The 22,241-nt window shown below is 33.4% G+C and overlaps 1 protein-coding gene across 1 annotated transcript; it reads left to right on the top strand.

Moving 5' to 3' along the window:
- The first annotated feature begins 259 nt into the window (after positions 1–259).
- LOC149239373 (WAT1-related protein At5g07050-like) lies at positions 260–839 on the top strand. Its single transcript, XM_089367124.1, has 2 exons — positions 260–381; positions 488–839. The coding sequence occupies exons 1-2, from the start codon at positions 275–277 to the stop codon at positions 747–749; spliced, it is 369 nt and encodes a 122-aa protein (XP_089223250.1). The 5' UTR covers positions 260–274; the 3' UTR covers positions 750–839.
- The last annotated feature ends 21,402 nt before the right edge of the window (positions 840–22,241 follow it).

Genomic DNA, 22,241 nt, shown 5'->3' with positions numbered 1-22,241 from the left:
CGGCCTCTCTTCTTTTGTCCAGGCTCTTCATGTGGATTATCTGGACTTATATATTTTATATGTGGACTCTTATGCTTTTCATTTTCTCATGGACCAATATTTTGATGGTCCGGTTTTGATGGACAGAGTCTCCATCGATACACATGTAGAATGTATCTAGATCATTATATTTTCTTAATATAATCCATCATGATTTTCTCTCTGAAAAAAAAAAAAAAAATCAGCACACGGAGTGATGACATCAGCAATTGCATATTACTTACAAGGTTTATGCATGCGCTTAAAGGGATCTCTATTTGCCACAGCATTTAGTCCGTTGAGTGTGATAATCGTTGCAATTATGGGATCTATCATTCTCTCTGAGAAGATTTTATTGGGCAGGTTCGTTTCGGAATTCCTTTTCAACCCACTAAATTGAATTCGAGATTAATAGTGTAAGCAAATAGGAAGGTTCAAGGCTCTAAGTGCACTTATTAATTGAATACAGTGTGGTGGGAGGAGTTATGATCGCAATAGGACTATACGCTGTTCTCTGGGGAAAGGTGAAGGATAGCAAGATCTCAACCGATAAAAATGACTCCGAAGAGCTTTCCAATTCTCAAGGAATATTCTCCAAAAATCAAAATAAGGTGCATGATGTAGAAGTTGCTTCCAACACGCCAATTTGTGAAGGACCTGAAGCTCATCAATTCAATGGTGGAGATAGGGCCATAATTTCTATCACTGAAAACAATAATGCCAAAATGTGAGCATCGAAATGGACGTCCGAAGAGACTTGGAGTTCCCATGCTCGTCCTCACCATGTCTTCCAATATACAGGTTTTCAAAGAAAAATAGGATCAATGTTTTCTTTTAGCGTTGTATAGTTTGTTTGGTTTACCCCTCTCAAAGCGGATTCCATATTACCGTTTTCATCGTTGTCTGAGATGGAAGCGAGATGTGTTTATACGACTGTCAGCTAATGAAATGAAATAGCCTATCTGTTAGTCATGGTGTTATGTACGGAAATTGAATAAATTAGGATTTGGTAAACTTATGATTCTTAGTCATTCCCTTTTTAAATAATCAGATATGTGCAAAATGCTAGTATGTAATATATATGTGGTTACAACATGTCATACAATTTGTAGACGATGCCCATGTGTTCAAACATGTGAGAGCCAAATATAGTACATCATTCAGTAACCTACCTAAAATGAATAGATAGATAAGTTGGATTTGATTAGGAAGATGCTCTCACGTTGGAGGTAGCCTTCCAACATGTAAATGACTTAGTTCGAGATCACTTAAATATTTAAGTAGATAATTTTCTATTTTCCTATTAAGTATTGTCAAGGTGTCAAACTTATATATATATAATATTATTATTTTTTAATATTATAATTTTTTAAAGGTAAAATTATTTTCATGATTATCTGAAGTATAATTTTCTATTTTCCTATTAAGTATTGTCAAGGTGTCAAACTTTTATATATATATAATATTATTATTTTTTAATATTATATTTTTTTAAAGATAAAATTATTTTCATGATTATCTGAATTATAGTTCAGATCAATTTATGATTAATTTATTAATAGTCAGTTTGATATATTAAATTTTGAAATAATAAAAAATTATTTAAATGAGATATGTGCAGAATGCTAATATGTAATATATATGTGTGTTATATATATATATATATATGAGGTTACAATATGTCATATTGTAATAACTATCTATCTATGTGTGTGTGTGTGGGGTTACAATATGTCATACAACTTGTAGAATATGTCCATCAGAGCCAAATATAAGATGATCTCACCTTGGATGTCGCCTTCCAACATGTAAATGACCTAGTTAGAGATCATATAAATGCATTTTAAGTTGATAATTTTCTATTTTTTTGTTACGTATTGTCAAGGTGTTAAATTTATATATATATATATATATATAGATATATTATTTATTATTATTTAAATATAAAATTACTTTCAAATTATTTGTATTTTGAAATTGTAATTTAAATCTAATATACAAATAAAAAATATTTTATTTTTTAATTTTAATATAATTTAAATTTAAATGTTTATTTTTAAAGTTGTAGGTTCAAGTTTATATGCAATTACAATATCACATCTTAAATTTTTTATTTTATAGTGATTTAATTTCACTTAAAACCCTTAGTGAAATATTCCAAAACTTTTATATAAATAAAATAATTATTTTTTACGTTTTTCTATGCTAATTTATATACCAATCAAATTTCTCTTTTTCTTATATATTTTTGTATTTTCGTTGGCTGGCCTATATCATTATAATTATTATTTGTCATAAATGTTATACTTTTTCAGGTCTAAGTATACTATATTGAGCTTGCAGTAGTTTAGAGGAATAATTCTTCTCTTTTTCGATTGGAAAATATACATTAAACCTATAACAATATGAAAACTAATTTATTTTAAAATATATTTTATATACATATTAAATATTAATTTCAAAATATTTTATCTTATATTATTAATTTTTATAATTAAAAACATAAGAAAAATTAATTAACTCTTACTATATAAATGAGTCTAGACCTATCTTAACACCGGATTTATCAAGCATCGAGAGGGATCACTCGAGGTGCAAACCTATTTTTTGAGTGCAAAACTTGAGGATTTTTGGGTGCAAAACTTGAGGAAAGGTTTGCGCCTCTCCGGGCTTTATAAATCGGTGTTAAGATGGAACTAGGCTAGTTAGGTCATACAAAATTTGCTAAACATCTAATTATTTTGATAATTTTAAATATGCTAAATATGTCTAAGATTAATTTGGTCAATTTAATTTAAAATTTGCTTAGTTACCTTATTTTGTTGAGATCGGAGAGATTGTTAGTAACTTGAATGATGGAAAATGATAAATACAAATTTTGAGTGCAAAGTGTCAATATAACAATTTTGATAGATAGAAAATGTCAATACTAAGAATACAACTAATTACAAACAATCTTCATTGCAATCAATCTAAAACTATTTTCTTCTTCTAGTGTTCCTATTTTCACACCTTAATCTGAAACTATTTTATTTAACTCTTCATATTTTCACACCTATTATTTTTAAAGAGTAGCTGGAATCATAGACCATTCAACTATTTAACTGTACTAAACAACATAGCTTACTGTTCCTATTTTCACACCTAAATCTGAAACTATTTTCTTTAACTATTCCTATTGTCACACCCATTATTTTTAAGGAGTAGTTGGAATCATAGACCATTCAAATATTTAACTCGAGCTATTGTACTAAACAACATAGCTTACTGTTCCTATTTGCACACCTCAATCTGAAACTATTTTCTTTAACTGTTCCTATTGTCACACTTATTATTTTTAAAGAGTAGTTGGAATCATAGACCATTCAAATATTTAACTCGAGCTACTATACTAAGTGTTGCTTTCCAATATTAATAGTAGTTTTCTCCATAGTCAATCATTGTGACTTCTCGACTGTTAAACTCCAAATAATTTTTATTGGTAGTTATTTTCTATTACTGCATTTGAATGCAAAGTAATTAAGAATGTTGAATGATGGAAAATGGGAATAATAAGAATGTACCCAATTATAAATAGTTTATAGTTTCAAGAAGAAAACATTTGGGGTAAGAAAATGTTTTATTTAGGATGAAAATTCAAGTATTGTATTTATGGTTGAATAATTTTTATGTGCTTATATTGAGAGATTGTGTGTGTGTTTTGGTGGTGAGAAGGAGAGAGAAGGGGAGAGAGAGATATAGATAGATCAGGGACAGGGAGGAATATATATATATATATAGATATATCTGGAGAGATAAATGTTAAAGAGAGAGAGAGGGGGAGGGGAAAGGGAGATAGGGAGAGAGATAGATAGATATAGAGAGAGTGTGTTTGTTTAGGGGCTGAGATAAAGAGATAGAGAAGAAGAGACAATGGGAGATAGAGATATAGATGGAGGAGGTAGAGATGTGCTTACATTGAAATCAATGCACATTATTAATCTAATTACTTTGAAATTAATGTACATCATACATCTTGTTGCATCAAATCATAAATCAGCATCTACATTAAAATAAATGCATCTCGTGCAAACAATGAAATAGGATTAGAAATCAACATCTATATTGAAATCAATGCATCTAGTGCAAGAAATGAAATAGGATTAGAAATCAATATCTACATTGAAACCAATGCATGTAATGCAAGAAATCAACTATGAGTAGAAATCAACATCTACTTTGAAATCAATGCATCTAGTGTAAGGTATTAAATATGATTAGAAATCAACATCTACACTAAAATCAATGCATCTAGTGCAAGCGATTAAATAAGGTTAGAAATCAATATCTAAGCTGAAACCAATACATCCTGTGCAAGCAATCAAATAGGAGTAGAATTCAATATCTACACTCAAACCAATGCATCTAATGCAAGTAATCAAATACGAGTAGAAATCAATATATATGCTGAAATCAATGCATCTAGTGTAAGGTATTAAATATTATTAGAAATCGACATCTACACTCAAATCAATGCATCTATTGCAAGTAATGAAATAGGATTAGAAATCAATATCTACATTGAAACCAATGCATCATGTGCAAGAGATCAAATAGGAGTACAAATCAACATTGCCATTGAAATCAGTGCACATAGTGCATGTAATAAAAGTGGATTAGAAATCGACAACTACAATGAAATCAATACATCTATTTTAGTGAAAATATCAAATATTCTTGACTTTCTAGATTCAACTGCATGTGATAAAAGTGGATTAGAAATCGACAACTACATTGAAATCAATACATCTATTTTAGTGAAAATATAAAATATTCTTGACTTTCTAGATTCAACTTCTATGTCTGTATTTGTCTCTGTGAGAGTCTTTATTCTTCCCTCTCTCTCTACGTTCCCTTCTGTGTCTAAAATCAATGCATCTAGTGCAAGCAATTAAATAAGATTATAAATTAATATCTATGCTTCTATGTATGTATTTGTCTCTGTGAGACTCTTTATTCTTCCCTCTCTCCCACCTTCCCTTCCGTGTCTAAAATCAATGCATCTAGTGCAAGTGTTTAAATAAGATTAGAAATCAATATCTACGCTAAAACCAATGCATCCTGTGCAAGCAATCAAATAGGAGTAGAAATCAATATCTAGATCGAGCTTCTATGTCTGTATTTGTCTCTATGAGACTCTTTATTCTTCACTCTCTCTCTACCCTCCCTTCTATGTCTAAAATCAATGCATGTAGTGCAAGTGATTAAATAAGATTAGGAATCAATATCTACGCTAAAACCAATGCATCCTGTGCAAGCAATCAAATAGGAGTAGAAATCAATATCTACACTCAAATCAATGCATCTAATGCAAGTAATCAAACACGAGTAGAAATCAATATATATATGTTGAAATCAATGCATCTAGTGCAAGTAATCAAATAGGATTAGAAATCAATATCTACATTGAAACCAATGCATCATGTGGAAGAAATCAAATAGGATTATAAATCAACATTGACATTGATATCAATGCATCTAGTGTAAGGTACTAAATAGAATTATAAATCGGCATTGACATTGAAATCAATGCATATAGTGCATGTGATAAAATAGGATTAGGAATCGACAACTACATTGAAATCAATACATCTATTTTAGTGAAAATATAAAATATTCATGACTTTATAGATCCAACTTCTATGTTTGTATTTGTCTTTATGACACTCTTTATTCTTCCCTCTCTCTCTACCTTCCCTTATATGTCTATCGACCACCCCTCCTTCTCTCTCTTCCCCTTCCTCTCTCCCATGTCTCACTCTATCTGCCTCTCCCTAACTTTCTCTATCTTTCTCATCTTTCCTCTCTCCCCCTGCAATCTATATTTATACCTCCCTCCATATCTCCTTATTTGTATCTCTATCTCAACCCCCTAAACATATGTCATGATCTCTCTCTCACCCCATATCTATCTATCTATCCATCTATCTCTCCCTCGTACTGTCCACCTCTACCTCTTCCCCTTCTCTCTCTCTACCCCCTCCATCTATATCTCTATCTCCCATCTATCCATCTACATCCCTCCCTCTCTTTACCTCTCTCTTCTACCCACTCCCCTGCCCCATCTATATCTCTATATCCCATTGTATCTCCTTCTCACCTTAAAAACATACACATAGTCTCTCTCTACCTTGCTACTCCCTCTCTAACTTTCTCTCTATATGTATTTCTTCCCCTTCCAACTCCATCACTTTCTCCCCCTCTCTCCCCTTCTCTCTAACCTCCCTCCATCCCGCCCCCCATCATACACGCACTCTCTCTCCACCCTCCAACTCTATCACAATCTCCCTCCGTGTCTCCTTCTCTCTCTACCCCTCTCTCCCCACTCCATATCTATGTCTCCCTGTCTCTCTCTTCCCCTTCTTTCCATGTCTTTATCCTTTCCTTTTCTCTCTCGTCCATCGTCTTCCCTCTCCCTCATTTCATCATCATCTCTCCCTTGTCACTCCCTCTCTTTCCCCTCCAAATCTATCTCTCTCCCTCCCTCTCCCCTCCTCTCTCTCTTCCTTTCTCTCTCTCACTGTGTCTCTCACCTCTATCACTATCTCCCACACTCTATTCTTCGTTCCATCTCACTCTGTTTCTTAAATATCATCCCATTGTATTGTATTTAAGAAAATATCTAAATTAATAATAAACATAATTTGTTGTAAAATATTAAACGTGTATATTTTCGATCAATCATGTTAAAGAAAATACAATAATAAAAAAATTAAAAGAATCACTCATTATATTTCTTCTATCATTGTTAATCACTTTGCTTTCTCACTTCACTTGGATCCTTGGTTAAGATGCATCTATCCTAGTTCATTATAATATTATTTATATTATATAAATTTCACATATGTATATCTAAAAGTATTTTCATTTTTTAATTTATTAAAACCTCCATTTAATCTCTATGAAAATATTGTTAGTAGTCGTGAGGATGGAGGGTTTAGATATACCTCGAAAGTTATAAGTTATTATTTTTTGGCACATGGTCTTGATAAATCATGGTATTGGCTCATGGTATTGTAACAATTAAAAGTCTAGATCCATAGCATAATAATCCAAAAACTAGATGGCCCATGGCAGTAGCCCATGGTATTATAATTTTTTTCCCTCCTTTCCCTCTCTATATTTCTCTTGTGGGTATTGGCTCATGGTATTGTAGAAAACCTAATTACAAGTTAATAATATACATGGTAAATATTCATGATTAAAAAACTTGTATATAATATAATAAACTCTTTATGAAATATACTTAACTCTTAGATCTATTTTCAACTTCTTAAATTAAAGTAATTGGAGTTTATAATTTTTTTGCTCTTAAATTCTTTTCATTAATGGGATGGAATAATTTATAATGTGTTCTCTTCTAACAAAAGAAAGCACAAAAAAACGATTTTTAAATAATATTTATAATTGCATAATTGACATAGCTTCATTATTATTATTATAGAAATCACTAAACCCTGAATGCCACGAGTTATTATTACACGATATGCCAACGCCATGAAATTTACCTCGTTATTATTACAAGATATGCCCAATTGAAGCTTCCTTCCTTTACCTAATTTTCTTTGTTATTCCATGCATAAGCTAATCAATCTCTTTTTAAATTGTGTATTTATCATTTTCAAAATCGAGTTTGTGAATATTAGCTGATAATTTTTTCTATTTTAATAATTTTATTTTAATTAATTTTTTTATTTTAACGTAACGTTACACATATCTTCAGCATATACAATATATATTAAGCGACACATATATAGTAACTTTATACATATGTTTTTGAATAATGAGTCCATACAGGCTGAGTGTATTGAAAGAATATGGAATGACCTCTTAAAGAGTTTTAATAACTCAATCGTTTGACTGTGGTTGAGCACAATTGACTATAGTTGTTAATGTTCACCTCAGTTAACAATGTCTTCACTATGAATGATTATGGTTAACGATTATATGAATTTCGTTAACAACTACAGTTGAGCATGGTTTGACTATGATTGACCATCATCAATCATTTTACCATCACTTGACTATGTGCAACCAGAGTTGAATATGATTGACTATAGTTGACCATTGTTTGAATAAGGTTTGACTATGCTCGACCATATTTTGAGTATGGTTTTTGACTATGCTTGACCATATTTTGAGTATGGTTTTTCTATTATCGACCATGATTTGACTATGGTTACCATTGCAATGGTGGCTATTCATTCTTAACCATGGTTTGACTATGGTTAACATTAGCCATCTATCATATGCCTCCATGGTTAACACCTGGCAATAGATTTTGAAATCAAAAAATGGTGTCGATTGAGAAACCTTAGAGACTATTAAAAACTATATTGGAAACACTTAAAAACTATGAAAAAAAAATTTCGGCGTAAGTCACATGATAATACATTTTTCCACGCATTTTGAACCAACGAGTGTGGTTCATCGTGAGGACAAGTTGAAGAATCAAATCATGACTGCAAGTTAAATAGGGAAAGCAGATCTTCCAATGGCTAGGTTTAATTGGAAAATGGCTATATTGGACTAGACTAGACAAATGAGTATAATTGACCATGAAACACCTAGATTTGACTAGTCAAATTATTTAATTATAATAATATTATTAGATAAATAGTTAAATACATTGAATAACTATTTATGTAATAATATTATTATAATTAAATAATTTATAGTTGTTTGTCCAGTCTAGTATCTGCTATCCCTATTTAACATGCAGCCCCATGATCTGATTCTTCAACTTGTCCCAATGATTAGTTTGAAATGCTTGAAAAATGTATTATCATGTAATTTACCCCGAAATTTTTTTTTCTCATAAACTTGATATGGATCACAGAAGCCTCAATTCAACAACTTAAAAACTATATTAGAAACAAATTATTATTGAGATGTTGTTAATATTAATGTGAATGTTGCTAATGTAGTTATTAATATTAATTAATATTAATGATATGTATTAATATTAATATTATTAAACGTTATTAACATTGTTATTGATAGTGTTACTATGAATACAAAAATGAATTTCTACATGGAAAATTATTATTACATTAATAATATATGTTACAATTAATGTAATATAGTTAATGTAATATAGTTAATGTAATGAAGTAACAGAATATTATTATAATTACTAATAATGTTATTATTAATATTAATATTATGAAAGCGTAAGATTTAATGTTAAAATATTATTATTATTATTTTTATTATTATAAAATTTACATATAATAAAGGAGTTATAAATCAACAAAAAAAAATTATTATGGGACTCATCATTATTGATAATATTAATAATAAATTATTATTATTATCATCTAATTAACATGAAGCTAGACACCAAAATGGTGTATGCAGCGTTTTGTTTGTGGGACAAAAGACTCTTGACCATTAAACCTACTCAAGGTCTATATTAAATATTATTATATTATTAAGAATATAAATAATAGTATTATGAAAGGAGAAGAGGAAACCCAAGGCTATGAACCCTTGCCGTCACAACCCTCTGTAATTTTTTTCTCTTGCTCTAGTTCATTAGCCACAGTTGCTCATTCTTTTGTCAATGTCGTTGTATAACAAGATGCTCTGTTCATCCTGCCATGTTGTTGTGCCTCTCACCTCTAGCTCAGCCTTTTCAAAGGGAGTCGACGAGGCAAGGGTATTCTATCTTCATGCCTCTCTTCTCATTTAGCGAGTTAAGGGGGCTACAGCTTAGGCGGTTACATAGTTTTTTACTTCTACAGGTTCGTGTCTTCCTTGCTCAGTGTTTCAGCGGTGTTGGGTGGCGATGGTTTTGGATTTGTGGCGTGTTGGGCAGTTTTTCTCTTATGCCCGAGGGTGTTGCTGCCGTGGTCGTGGTCTTTTTTACTGGAAGTTTTTTACCTCTGATCTCCTGTGAGGCCTACTATTGTTGCTTTCGCCCTTCCTCATCGCTTCATAACGTGGTTGGATGTTGCGTTCGTTTGGCTCCTTTTGTGGGTGGAGTAGGTGATATTTGGGGGTTTTTCCATGTTTAGTCTTTGTTGCCCTATCTCAGGGCTTGTGGAGCCTCATTTCATTTTGTTACAGTCGGTGGTCTCCGTTGTAGGACGTTGGGTATTGTGGGGTTGTTCTTGGAATGGTCCCCTTGTCGTCTTTGGTCTGGAGATGGGAGTTGACCTGGCAGGGTTGATGTGTCTTCCTAATTATATTGGCCCTGGTTTCATGCCTCTTGTCTTTTCCCTTCTGGTTCATCTCATTACTGTTGTGATTCTGCCATAATCGTTTTGGGGTTTCTAGGCTATTCAGAGTACTTTCGCCCAGGTTTTGTTTAATAATTATGCTCTTTTTTTGTTAGCTTCTCGATTTTTTTGTTCAGCCATAAAACACTTTTTTAACAAGTTTGGACTAATATAAAAATTAATTTTATCTATAAATAAAATTAAGGTTTTCAAAGAAAAAATAATATTATGAAACATTATTTTAATATAAAAATTAAAAATGATATAAAATCAAAATTAGCTCATGCAGAGAAACGTAGAAAACCAATGTTATTATAAACCTATAAAACTTGAGTAATAAAATTTAAAACTTAAATAATAAATTTTAATATTATTATAATCGTAGTACCCTAAAACCTACCGCCGTATATTATCAAATGGAGATTACAGGGTGATGAGTTGTTATTGGTGTAAATGAAACTAAATGCACTGATCCGTTTGAGTTTGATCCACGTGAGATTAAAATGTCTCTTTAACCATATGCAGCTACATAGAGTAATGTCGAAGAGGTTATATAATTCAATAGACTTGAATCTAGTTAATATTTGATGCACGTTTGAATACAGGTGAATTTAGTTTTTATTAATCTTATTATCTATTGTTTAATTGTATTGCAGAATGTCACTGGGAATTACATCCTTCCTATGTTTTCTGGAGATTTGGAGGTAGAAAAATAACATCATTTTAAATTTTTTTAAAGAAAGCACGGCACATGGATGGTGCTCATTAGAATCACACTCTCTACTAGACTACAATTGGTATAGGCAGTAAAAAAACTAAAAAAACAAACATGCACTAATGGGTTCTTTGATAGTGCATCTCAAAGAAGCAGATGGGATGTGGTTTCCTCATCTTACATTTATGAGAATGGCCTTTTGGATTCATTGGGTGTAGGAATTGGCACAAATACAAAGGCAGAAGCCATGGCATTATGGGGGCTACTATGGTTCACTAATTTCATCAACATTCCTATAATTCACATATACAGAGATTCCAAGATCATCATTGATTTTGTGTGTGGCAATGCAACAATATCCAATTCACATATACAGAGATTCCAAGATCATCATTGATTTTGTTTGTGGTCATACAACAATATCCCAACCCGCACTACAATGTTGGTTACAACAATTCACATGGAATTCACACAATCTCTCTACAATACAACATATTGGCAAAGAGTTCAACCAAGTTGTGGATGGACTATCTAAGAAAAGACTACATGACAAGTTGGATGGTTTACATATTGATGTCAAGATGGAAGAGTCTGTCATGGTGTTGCCACTCTTCTCCCTGATTTTAATTTTTTGTTTATGTGATGGACTTACACAGTTTTTTGCTCTTCTACTACTATCTTCACTATTGTTGTCTTTCACATTACATCTTTCCTATTTCACACAATGCTTGAAGTATCTGATCTTTTTAATATTGTATATACAATAGACAATGTATATAAATGGGCACTAAATAAATGACAATATGTTTGACTGGACTATGAGGCTACACCCGTTTCTATTCTCTGATATTGTAGTTGTATTGGGTGCTTCAGCATAAAGTGAAGTATATGTATTTACTTTGTGAATGAATATGTCGCTTTGGACACAATAAATTTCATGTTTTATAAATTTTAGATAAAAAAATAAAAATATTCCATTAATTTAAAAGAGCAACTTAATAATATGCGAGCAGTATATTTATTGTTATGTAACCAGCTCACAAAAAAATAGAAAATATAGATCAATGCCTTAGAATTCAGCCTCTTTGAAGGGGCAACCTTCTTTTACACAAATGAACAATTCTTGGATTATTCAAATGACAAAACCTCCTTTCTATATATAGGAGTCCAAGGGGTCACAATATAACCAAGCCGACCTAAGAATAATAATATAAAGGCACAAAAATAACAATATAGGGATTCTATGGGGCATAGTAATAACAATATGGGGACAATAGGGGCACAACAATATTAATAAGGGATATAACTACAATAGTAATGGGGGAATCAATAGTATTATAGGGACCCAACATGCCCCTCTCCTTCAAAAAAAAGTTGTTCTCAATGCTTGAGTAGTTTTGGATGCTTTTGTATAAAATTCTCATCCTCCCATGTGGAATCTTCAGCAAATAAGTTCTTCCACTTGATGAGATACTCCGTAATTGATCGATTTCATAGCTGTCGAGTTATTATTTCTATAAATACTTCCGGTTCCAATATAATTTTTCCTTCCTTGTCAAGTTCTGGCAATATTGTTTGAACGAGGAGCTTGTCGCCTATAACCTTCTTTAAACATGAAGCATGGAAAACTGGGTGTACTCAAGAAGCTGCAGGAAGATCCAATTTGTATGCCATAGTACCAATATTTTGTGACACCTTGTATGGACCATAATACTTTGGTGATAATTTATTATCCTTCTTAGCTTACTTGAGGGACATTTGATTATATGGTTGTAGCCATAGGAATACCTAGTCACCTACATCAAAACTTGTTTCACTGCGATGTTGATCTTCCTGTTGTTTCATTCTATTCTGCACCAACATGAGGTTATCCTTTAAGAGATGGAGAGCTTGTTGTTGATGCTTGATGTGATGTTCTACTGCTTGAACTATAGAATTTCCTCTTAAATATGATGTGATGGATGGTGGCCGATATCCATAAAATGCCACAAATGGGGTCATTTTTACTGCAGTATGGAAGGAAGTGTTATACCACCATTCAGCAAGAGGTAACCATTTGACCCATTTTCTCTATTTATCAGATATAAAGCAAGAAAGATATCCTTCCAAACATTTCTTTACTCTCTCAGTTTGCCCATCAGATTGAGGATGATAATATGATCTATGAGCTAAGTACCAAGACAAGAAAATAATTCTGTCCAAAAAGTTCTAGTGAAAATGGGATCTCCGTCACTTACAATAATCTTTGGGTTTCCATGTAGCTTTTGAATTGCTTCCATAAATGCAGTAGCAAATGTACTGGATTTAAATGGATGTGATAATGCTCAAAAATGTGCATACTTGGTAAGTTTGTCAACTACCACCATGATGACACTCTTTCCTTTAGACTTGGGTAAACCTGTGATAAAATCCATTCAAACCTCCTCCCAACATTGGCTTGGAATGGATAAAAGTTGTAATAGACCTAAGGTCTTAATTGTTTCAACTTTATTTTTTTGGCAAACCAAACATTCTACCACAAACTTTTGAATATTTGATTTAAGGCCAACTATTATGAAACCAGCTCATAAAAATATAGAAAAGTAGATGAATGCTTTAGAAATAAGCCTCTTCGAGGGGGCAACCTCCTTTACATTACACAAATGAATAATTCTTGGATGATTCAAATGACAAAACCTCCTTTCTATATATGGCAATCTAAGTGGGTCAAAATATAACCAAGCCGACCTAACAGTAACAATATAAAGGCACAAAAATAACAATAGAGGGATTCTATGGGGCACAATAATAACAATATGGGGACAATAGGGGCACAACAATATTAATAATGGATACAACTACAATATTAATGGGGGCATCACTAGTATTATAGGGACCTAACATGCCCCTCTCCTTCAAAAAAGTGTTGTCCTCAATGCTTGAGTAGTTCTGGATGCTTCTGTATAAAATTCTCATCCTCCCATGTGGAATATTCAGTAGATAAGTTCTTCCACTTAATGAGATACTCTGAAATGGATCGATTTCATAGTTGTTGAGTTCTTGTTTCTATGACTGCTTCTGGTTCCAATATAATTTTTCCTTCCTCGTCAAGTTTTGGCAATATTTTTTGATCTAGGAGCTTGTCGCCTATAACCTTCTTTAAACATGAAACATGGAAAAATCGGTGCAGTCAAGAAGCTACATGAAGCTCTAATTCATATGCCATAGTACCAATCATTTGCAACACCTTATAAAGGCCATAATACTTTGATGACAATTTGTTATCCTTCTTAGCTTGCTTGAGGGACATTTGTTTATATGGTTGTTATCCTTCTTAGCTTGCTTGATGTTGACCTGCATGTTGTTTCATTCTATTATGCGCAAACATGAGGTTATCCTTTAAGAGTTGGAGAACTTGTTGTTGATGTTCGATGTGATGTTCCACTGCTTGAACCGTAGAATTTTCTCTTAAATATGATGTGATGGATGGTGGCTGATATCCATAAAGTGCCATAAATGGTGTCCTTTTTCTTGCAGTATGGAAGGAATTGTTATACCACCATTCAGCCAGAGGAAACCATTTGACCCATTGTGTCTGTTTATTAGATACAAAGCAACGAAGATATCCTTCCAAACATTTGTTTACTATCTTCGTTTTCCTATCAGATTGAGGATGATAACATGAGCTATGAGCTAACTGAGTACCGAGACAAGAAAATAATTCTGTCCAAAAATTTCCTGTAAAAATGGGATCTCTGTCACTTACAATAATCTATGGGTTTCCATGTAGCTTTTGAATTGTTTCCATAAATGTCGTAGAAACTGTACTGGCTTTAAATGGATGTGATAATGCACAAAAGTGTGCATACTTAGCAAGTCTGTCAACTACCACCATGATGACATACTTTCCCTTATACTTGGGTAAACCTGTGATAAAATCCATTGAAACCTCCTCCCAACATTGGCTTGGAATGGATAAAGGTTGTAATAGACCTGGTGTCTTAATTGTTTCAACTTTATTTTGTTGGCATACCAAACATTCTGCCACAAACTTTTGAATATCCGATTTAAGGCCATCCCAAAAAAATTCCTTCTTAACCCTGTGGTAAGTTTTTAAAAATCCTCAGTGCCCTCATAAGGGAGAAGCATGCAATTCCAGAAGAATATTTTGTTTGAGTAGGGAATTCTTACAGAGGTATAAGCGATCTTTGTACCATAACGAATCATTTTTCCAGCTAAATGTATCAGATGTATTAGAATCTTGTTGTAACTTTCGAATAAGTTCCCACACTTCTTCATCATTCTTGCATTCCTCCCTTGCTTCGTGTATCCAATCTAGTTGGATAATAGAAATGGCGCACAACAATGCTTCCACATACTCATCCTTTCTTGAGAGTGCATCTGCCACAACATTTTGCTTCCCTTTTTTGTATATGATTTCAAAGTCATAATCCAACATCTTTGTGACCCATACTTGTTGTTCTTCATAGGATAATCTTTGTTCTAAAAAGTATTTAAGGCTATCATGATTAGTTTTTATCTTGAAGTTTCTTCCCATTAGGTAGGGTCGCCATTTCTTAAGTGCATGTAGTATTGCCAACATTTCCTTCTCATAAATAGCTTTGTGTAAATACTTTCCCATGATTGGACGACTTTAAAAAGTAATGGGTATTTCATCTTGCATTAAAATAGCACCAATTCCCTTTCTGGAAGCATCACATTCCACAATAAAGGTTTTTGTGAAGTCTGGTCTAGCTAAGACCGGTGCTTGGCACATTGCCTCTTTAAGATCTTCGAAGGCCTTTATTGCTTCTAGAGTCCATGAAAATGCATCTTTCTTCAACAATGTTGTTAGAGGTGTTGCTATTTTCCCATAATTCTTAAAAAACTTGCGATAATACCCTGTCAACATGAGAAATCCTCGCAAATGCTTTATGGATGTGGGGATTTCCCATTCCTTAATGGCTTTAATTTTGCTAGGGTCTACCTTAACTCCTTCATGAGATTCAATATGACCCAGATATTCCACTTCTTGTACTCCAAAGAAACATTTGGATATTTTTGCATATAATTGTTTCTCCTCCAATAGTTGTAGCACCCTGTCAATGTCTTCAACATGATCCTTCCAAGACTTGCTGTAGATTAGTATATCATCAAAAAATTCTAAAACAGATTTTCTAAGGAAGGGTTTGAAGATGGAATTCATCAAACCTTGAAATGTAGAAGGTGCATTGGTAAGGCCAAAAGGCATGACCAAAAGCTCATACTGACCCTCATGAGTTATAAATGTTGTTTTCAGAATGTCTTGAGTCTTCATTCTGATATGATGATAACCTGAACAAAAATCAAACTTGGTGAAGTAAATTGATCCATGCAATTCATCCAATAATTCATCAATGACAGGAATGGGAAATTTATCTTTAATAGTGAGCTTGTTGAGCTCCCTATAATCCAGACACATGCACCATGATCCATCCTTCTTGTGCACCAATACTACTGGAGTAGAGAAAGAACTTTAGCTAGGTTGAATTATACTAGCCTCAAGCATTTCTGCAACCATACATTCAATTTCACTCTTTTGGGCATAGGGATATTTGTACGGCCTGATGTTTGGAGGAACACTTCCTGGAATCAAATGAATAGCATGATCATGATCATGAATAAGTGGGAGACCTTTGGGAGTCTCAAATACCTTGGAATGATTGTCCAAGACTTTTTGGAGATCTGGAGCAATAGATGAGTTCGATGTGGTAACATCTAGCGAACATAATTGTGCAATTACACCTCATTGTTCCTTTTTTAGAAGCTTTTCATACCGTTAGAGCTTATTATCTTTCCCGGTTTCCCTGCAATACCCCTTAATTCAACTTCCTTTCCTTCCACATAAAATTTCATGAAAAGTTCTTGAAAGTTAAAAGCTATTGTACCCAAGGATTGTAGCCATTGGACTCCTAGTACAACATCAGCACCTCCCATTGGAATGGAAAGCATTGGGATTTTCAATACATATTCTCCCATGGAGAGCTTGATATTATGGCACTTTCCAAAGAAATTTATTGTTCCTCAATTTGTAACCATCACTTGACACTCTGGTGCTCGATATAGGAAGCAATTCAATTCTTTTGCTATCTTACAATGAATAAAATTGTGGGTACTTCCTGAATCAATCAACACTATTACCTTTTTCTTCTTGATTTGTCCTTCTATCTTGATGGTTTGAGGAGTGGTAATTCCAGCCAATGCATTACAAGATATCATCGGATTCATTTCTTCTTTATCTAGGCATTCTTCCTAGAGTATATCCTCTTCTTTTGACCTTTCTTGCTCCTTTTCTTCTTCTACTTCACAATCTATGTAGAATAATTTATTCTCAGCACACTTATGACCTTTAGTGTATTTGCTCTCACAACTGTAACAAAGCCTTTTTGCTCATTTTTCTTCCAATTGTTGTGGTGTCAAACTTATAGGTTGTGGAAGGCTACGGGCAACAACACTTCCATCTTTATAGTTGTGGGTGGTATGCTTCCTGGTTGCCATAATTTTGCTTTCAATTTTTCTTACTAACCTGAATGCCTTCTCTAATGAATCAGGTTCCCAAAGGTGAACATCATGTTGGATATTATCCTTTAAAGTCCCTATGAACACATCAATCATATGCTCCTCTGGAATATTTTTTACCCTTATGTTCAATTTTTGGAACTCCTCAATGTGCTCCATTATTGAACCCTTTTGTTTGAGACTTATCAATTGGCTGAAAAAGGTGTTGCTTTTTGTATCCTCATAATGTGCTGTCAATTCTTCCGTAAAAATTGCCCAAGTGATAATTTGTGTACGAGAGAAAAGCCATTGATAACATACAAATTAATTTGGTTCCAAATATAAAGCTGCAATACGTACATTTTGTGTGTTTTGCACATTATTGAGATTGAAAAATTGCTCCATCTGTAATATCCATGTTGCGGGATCCTTGCCATCAAACTTCCTCATATCGATTTTTGGAGTATGGTGGGTCTTCGATCCAACATTAGAGTCTATCGAATCATGATTAACATTTCTTTTGTTCTCATCATGAGTTTCCTTTACTACCTTTTCACCATTAGTCACCATTTCTTGTAGCAACTTATTCATATTTATCTTCACTTCTTCCATCTTATCATCCATGCCATTCATTTTAGTGTCCATGCCATTCATCTTAGCTTCCATGCCATCCATATTAGCTTCTACGCATTTCTTTAAACAATCCATCTTACCTTCTACACTTTTCTTTAAACCATCCATCTTAACTTCTACATCTTTCTTTAAACCATCCATCTTAGATTCTTTTACTTTTTGTGCAAGTGACACTTGTTGCACTTGGTCTCATAATTTTGATATATCATATTGCATTTCTTCCTCTTCTTAATGAGTCATGCTAGAACTTTCAGACTACTTACTAGGTGTTTGCATTTTCTTTCCCTAGGGCATCAATTACCGATAATAATTCTTTACTATGCCCTTTGAATTCCTTCAAACTAATTTTTCAAACAAAGCTTATGCAGAAATTTAAAAAAAACTACACACTTTTTTTCACTTTGTAGGAGCTTGATATTGAATCTGATGTATCTCTGTAATTTCAGATCATCTAGTCCTGAAATTGCAACCTGTAGTAGCCCTCTATGTCCTTTTTCCAATGCCATAAGTCTGATCCAAATTTGATTCTCCAAGGAAGAGCTATGCACAATCTCCCAAGATGAACTAACTATAGAACTTTCTAGAAGAGCGAACTTGTATGAAGTGCCACGTGTCATTGTTTTGACCTTTGGCTTTGAAAAATATATATAAGAAACTAAAGTCCGTCCTCTTTCTATTCCTTCTTACAAAATTTCAATCCGATGCTCAAAGAGAAAGTTATGATGATTTTCCCCAGGTCACCTGTTTGGAATGTAATTCAGGAGTATACAAAAAGACCAAATTCCTCAGATCATATATCCGTAAATATAACACGAAAAGCTCTGAAATTCGGACCTGAGGTTCAGTACGATTTTGTCTCAAATAGTTTTTTTTTTTTTTTTTGCTTCTGAAACATCACATAAAAAATGCTATAGTGAAAATGCCACGATGACCTATTTGGAGCAACGAAACCCTATAATCCAAAGCTCTGATACTAAATGTTATGAAACCAGCTCACAAAAAGATAGAAAAGATAGATGAACGCCTTAGAAATAAGCATCTTCAAGGGGGCAACCTGCTTTACATTACACAAATGAACGATTCATGGATGATTCAAATGACAAAACCTCCTTTCTATATATAGGAGTCTAAGGGGTCACAACATAACCAAGCGAACCTAACAATAATAATATAAAGGCACAAAAATAACAATAGAGGGATTATATGGAGCATAGTAATAACAATATGGGGACAATAGGGGCACAACAATATTAGTAAGGGATACAACTACAATATTAATGGGGGCATCACTACTATTATAGGGACCTAACACCAACCCAAAAAAATTCCTTCTTAACCGTGTGGTAAGCTTTTAAAGATCCCGAGTGCCCTCCTAACGGAGAAGTGTGCAATTCCATAAGAATCTTTTGTTTGATTTGGGAATTCTTACAAAGGTATAAGCGATCTTTGTACCATAATGAAACATTTTTCTAGCTAAATGTATCAGATGTACTAGAATATTGTTGTAACTTTTGAATAAGTGCCCACACTTCTTCGTCATTCTTCCATTCCTCCCTTGCTTCGTTTATCCAATCTGGCTGGATAATAGAAATGGTGCACAAAAATGCTTCCACATCCCCATCCTTTCTTGAGAGTGCATCTGCCACAACATTTTTCTTCCCTTTTTTGTAGATGATTTCAAAGTCATAACCCAACATCTTTGTGACCCATTTTTGTTGCTCTTCAGAGGATAATCTTTGTTCTAAAATGTATTTAAGGCTATCATGATCCATTTTTACCCTGAAGTGTCTTCCCATTAGGTAGGGTCACCATTTCTTAAGTGCATGTAGTACTGACAACATTTCCTTCTCATAAATAGCTTTGTGTAAATACTTTCCCATGATTGGACGGCTTTTGAAAGCAATGGGTCTTTCATCTTGCATTAAAACAACACCAATTCCATTTCCTAAAGCATCACATTCCACAATAAAGGTTTTTGTGAAGTCAGGTGTAGCTAGGGCCAGTGCTTGGCACATTGCCTCTTTAAGATGTTCGAAGGCCTTTGTTGCTTCTCGAGTCCATGAAAATGCATCTTTCTTCAATAATGTTGTTAGAGGTGCTGCTATTCTCCCATAATTCTTAGCAAACTTGCGATAATACCCTATCAACCCGAGAAATCCTCGCAGATGCTTTATGGATGTGGGGATTTTCCATTCCTTAATGGCTTTAATTTTTCTAGGATCTACCTTAACACCTTCATGAGATACAATATGACCCAGATATTCCGCCTCTTATACTCCAAAGAAACATTTGGAGCTTTTTGCATATAATTGTTTCTCCTTCAATAGTTGTAGCACCCTATCAACATGTTCAACGTGATCTTTCCAAGACTTGCTGTATATTAGTATATCATCAAAAAATACTAACATAAATTTTCTAAGGAAGGGTTTGAAAATGGAATTCATCAAACCTTGAAATGTAGAAGGTGCATTGGTAAGGCCAAAAGGCATGATGAAAAGTTCATAATGACGCTCATGAGTTCTAAATGTTGTTTTCAAAATGTCTTCAATCTTCATTCTGATTTGATGATAACCTGAACGAAGATCAAACTTGGTGAAGTAAATTGATCCATGCAATTCATCCAATAATTCATCAATGATAGGAATGGGAAATTTATCTTTAATAATGAGCTTGTTTAGCTCCCTATAATCCGGACACATGCGCCATGATCCATCCTTCTTTTGCACCAATACTACTGGAGTAGAAAAAGAACTTTGAATAGGTTGAATTATACCAGCCTCTAGCATTTTTGCAACCATATGCTCAATTTCACTCTTTTGGGGATAAGGATATATGTACAACCTTATGTTTGGAGGAACACTTCCTGGAATCAAATGAATAGCATGATCTTGATCATGAATAGGTGGGAGACCTTTGGGAGTCTGAAATACCTTTGAACGATTGTCCAAGACGTTTTGTAGATCTGGAGAAATAGATGATTTTGATGTGGAAACATCTAGCGAACATAATTGTGCAATTACACCTAATTGTTCATTTTTTATAAGATTTCTCATACCATTAGATCTAATTATCTTTCCTAGTTTCCCTTCAATACCCCTTAATTCAGCTTCCTTTCCATCTGCAGAAAATTTCATGAAAAGTTCTTGAAAGTTAAAAGCTATTGTACCCAAGGATTGTAGCCAATGGACTCCTAGTACAACATCAGCACCTCCCATTGGAATGGAAAGCATTGGGATTTTTAATACATATTCTCCCATGGAGAGCTTGATATTATGGCACTTTCCAAAGAAATTTATTGTTCCTCAATTTGTAACCATCACTTGACACTCTGGTGCTGGATATAGGAAGCAATTCAATTCTTTTGCTATCTTACAATGAATAAAATTATGGGTACTTCCTAAATCAATCAACACTATTACATTTTTATTCTTGATATGTCCTTCTATCTTAATAGTTTGAGGAGTGGTAATTCTAGCCAATGCATTACAAGATATCGTCAGATTCATTTCTTCTTTATCTAGGGTTCGTTTCTAGAGTATATCCTCTTCCTTTGACATTTCTTGTTCCTTTTCTTCCTCCTCTTCACAATCTATGTAGAATAATTTCTTCTCGGCACACTTATGACCTTTAGTGTATTTTCTATCACAACTGTAACAAAGCCCTTTTGCTCTTTTTTCTTCCAATTGTTGTGGTGTCAACCTTATAGGTTGTGTAAGGCTAGGAGCAAAAAAACTTCCATCTTTATAGTTGTGAGTGGTAGGCTTCCTGGTTGCCATAATTTTGCTTTCAATTTTTATTGCTAACCTGAATGCCTTCTCCAATGAAACATGTTCCCAAAGGCAAAACTCATGTTGGATATTATCCTTTCAAGTCCCTATGAACACATCAATCCTATGCTCCTTTGGAATATCTTTTACCCTTATGTTCAATTTTTGGAATTCCTCAATGTGCTACATCATTGAACCCTTTTGTTTGAGGCTTATCAATTGGCTAAAAAAGTGTTGCTTTTTGTATCCTCATCATGTGATGTCAATTCTTGCATAAAAATTGCCGAAGTGACAAATTGTTTATGAGAGCAAAGCCATCGATACCATACA

This window comes from Pinus tabuliformis, chromosome 8, assembly GCF_031772625.1.
Source record: "Pinus tabuliformis cultivar Carrire ecotype Pingquan chromosome 8, CPIR1, whole genome shotgun sequence".
Classification (NCBI taxonomy): domain Eukaryota; kingdom Viridiplantae; phylum Streptophyta; class Pinopsida; order Pinales; family Pinaceae; genus Pinus; species Pinus tabuliformis.
This window is presented reverse-complemented; position numbering and strand designations above follow the sequence as displayed.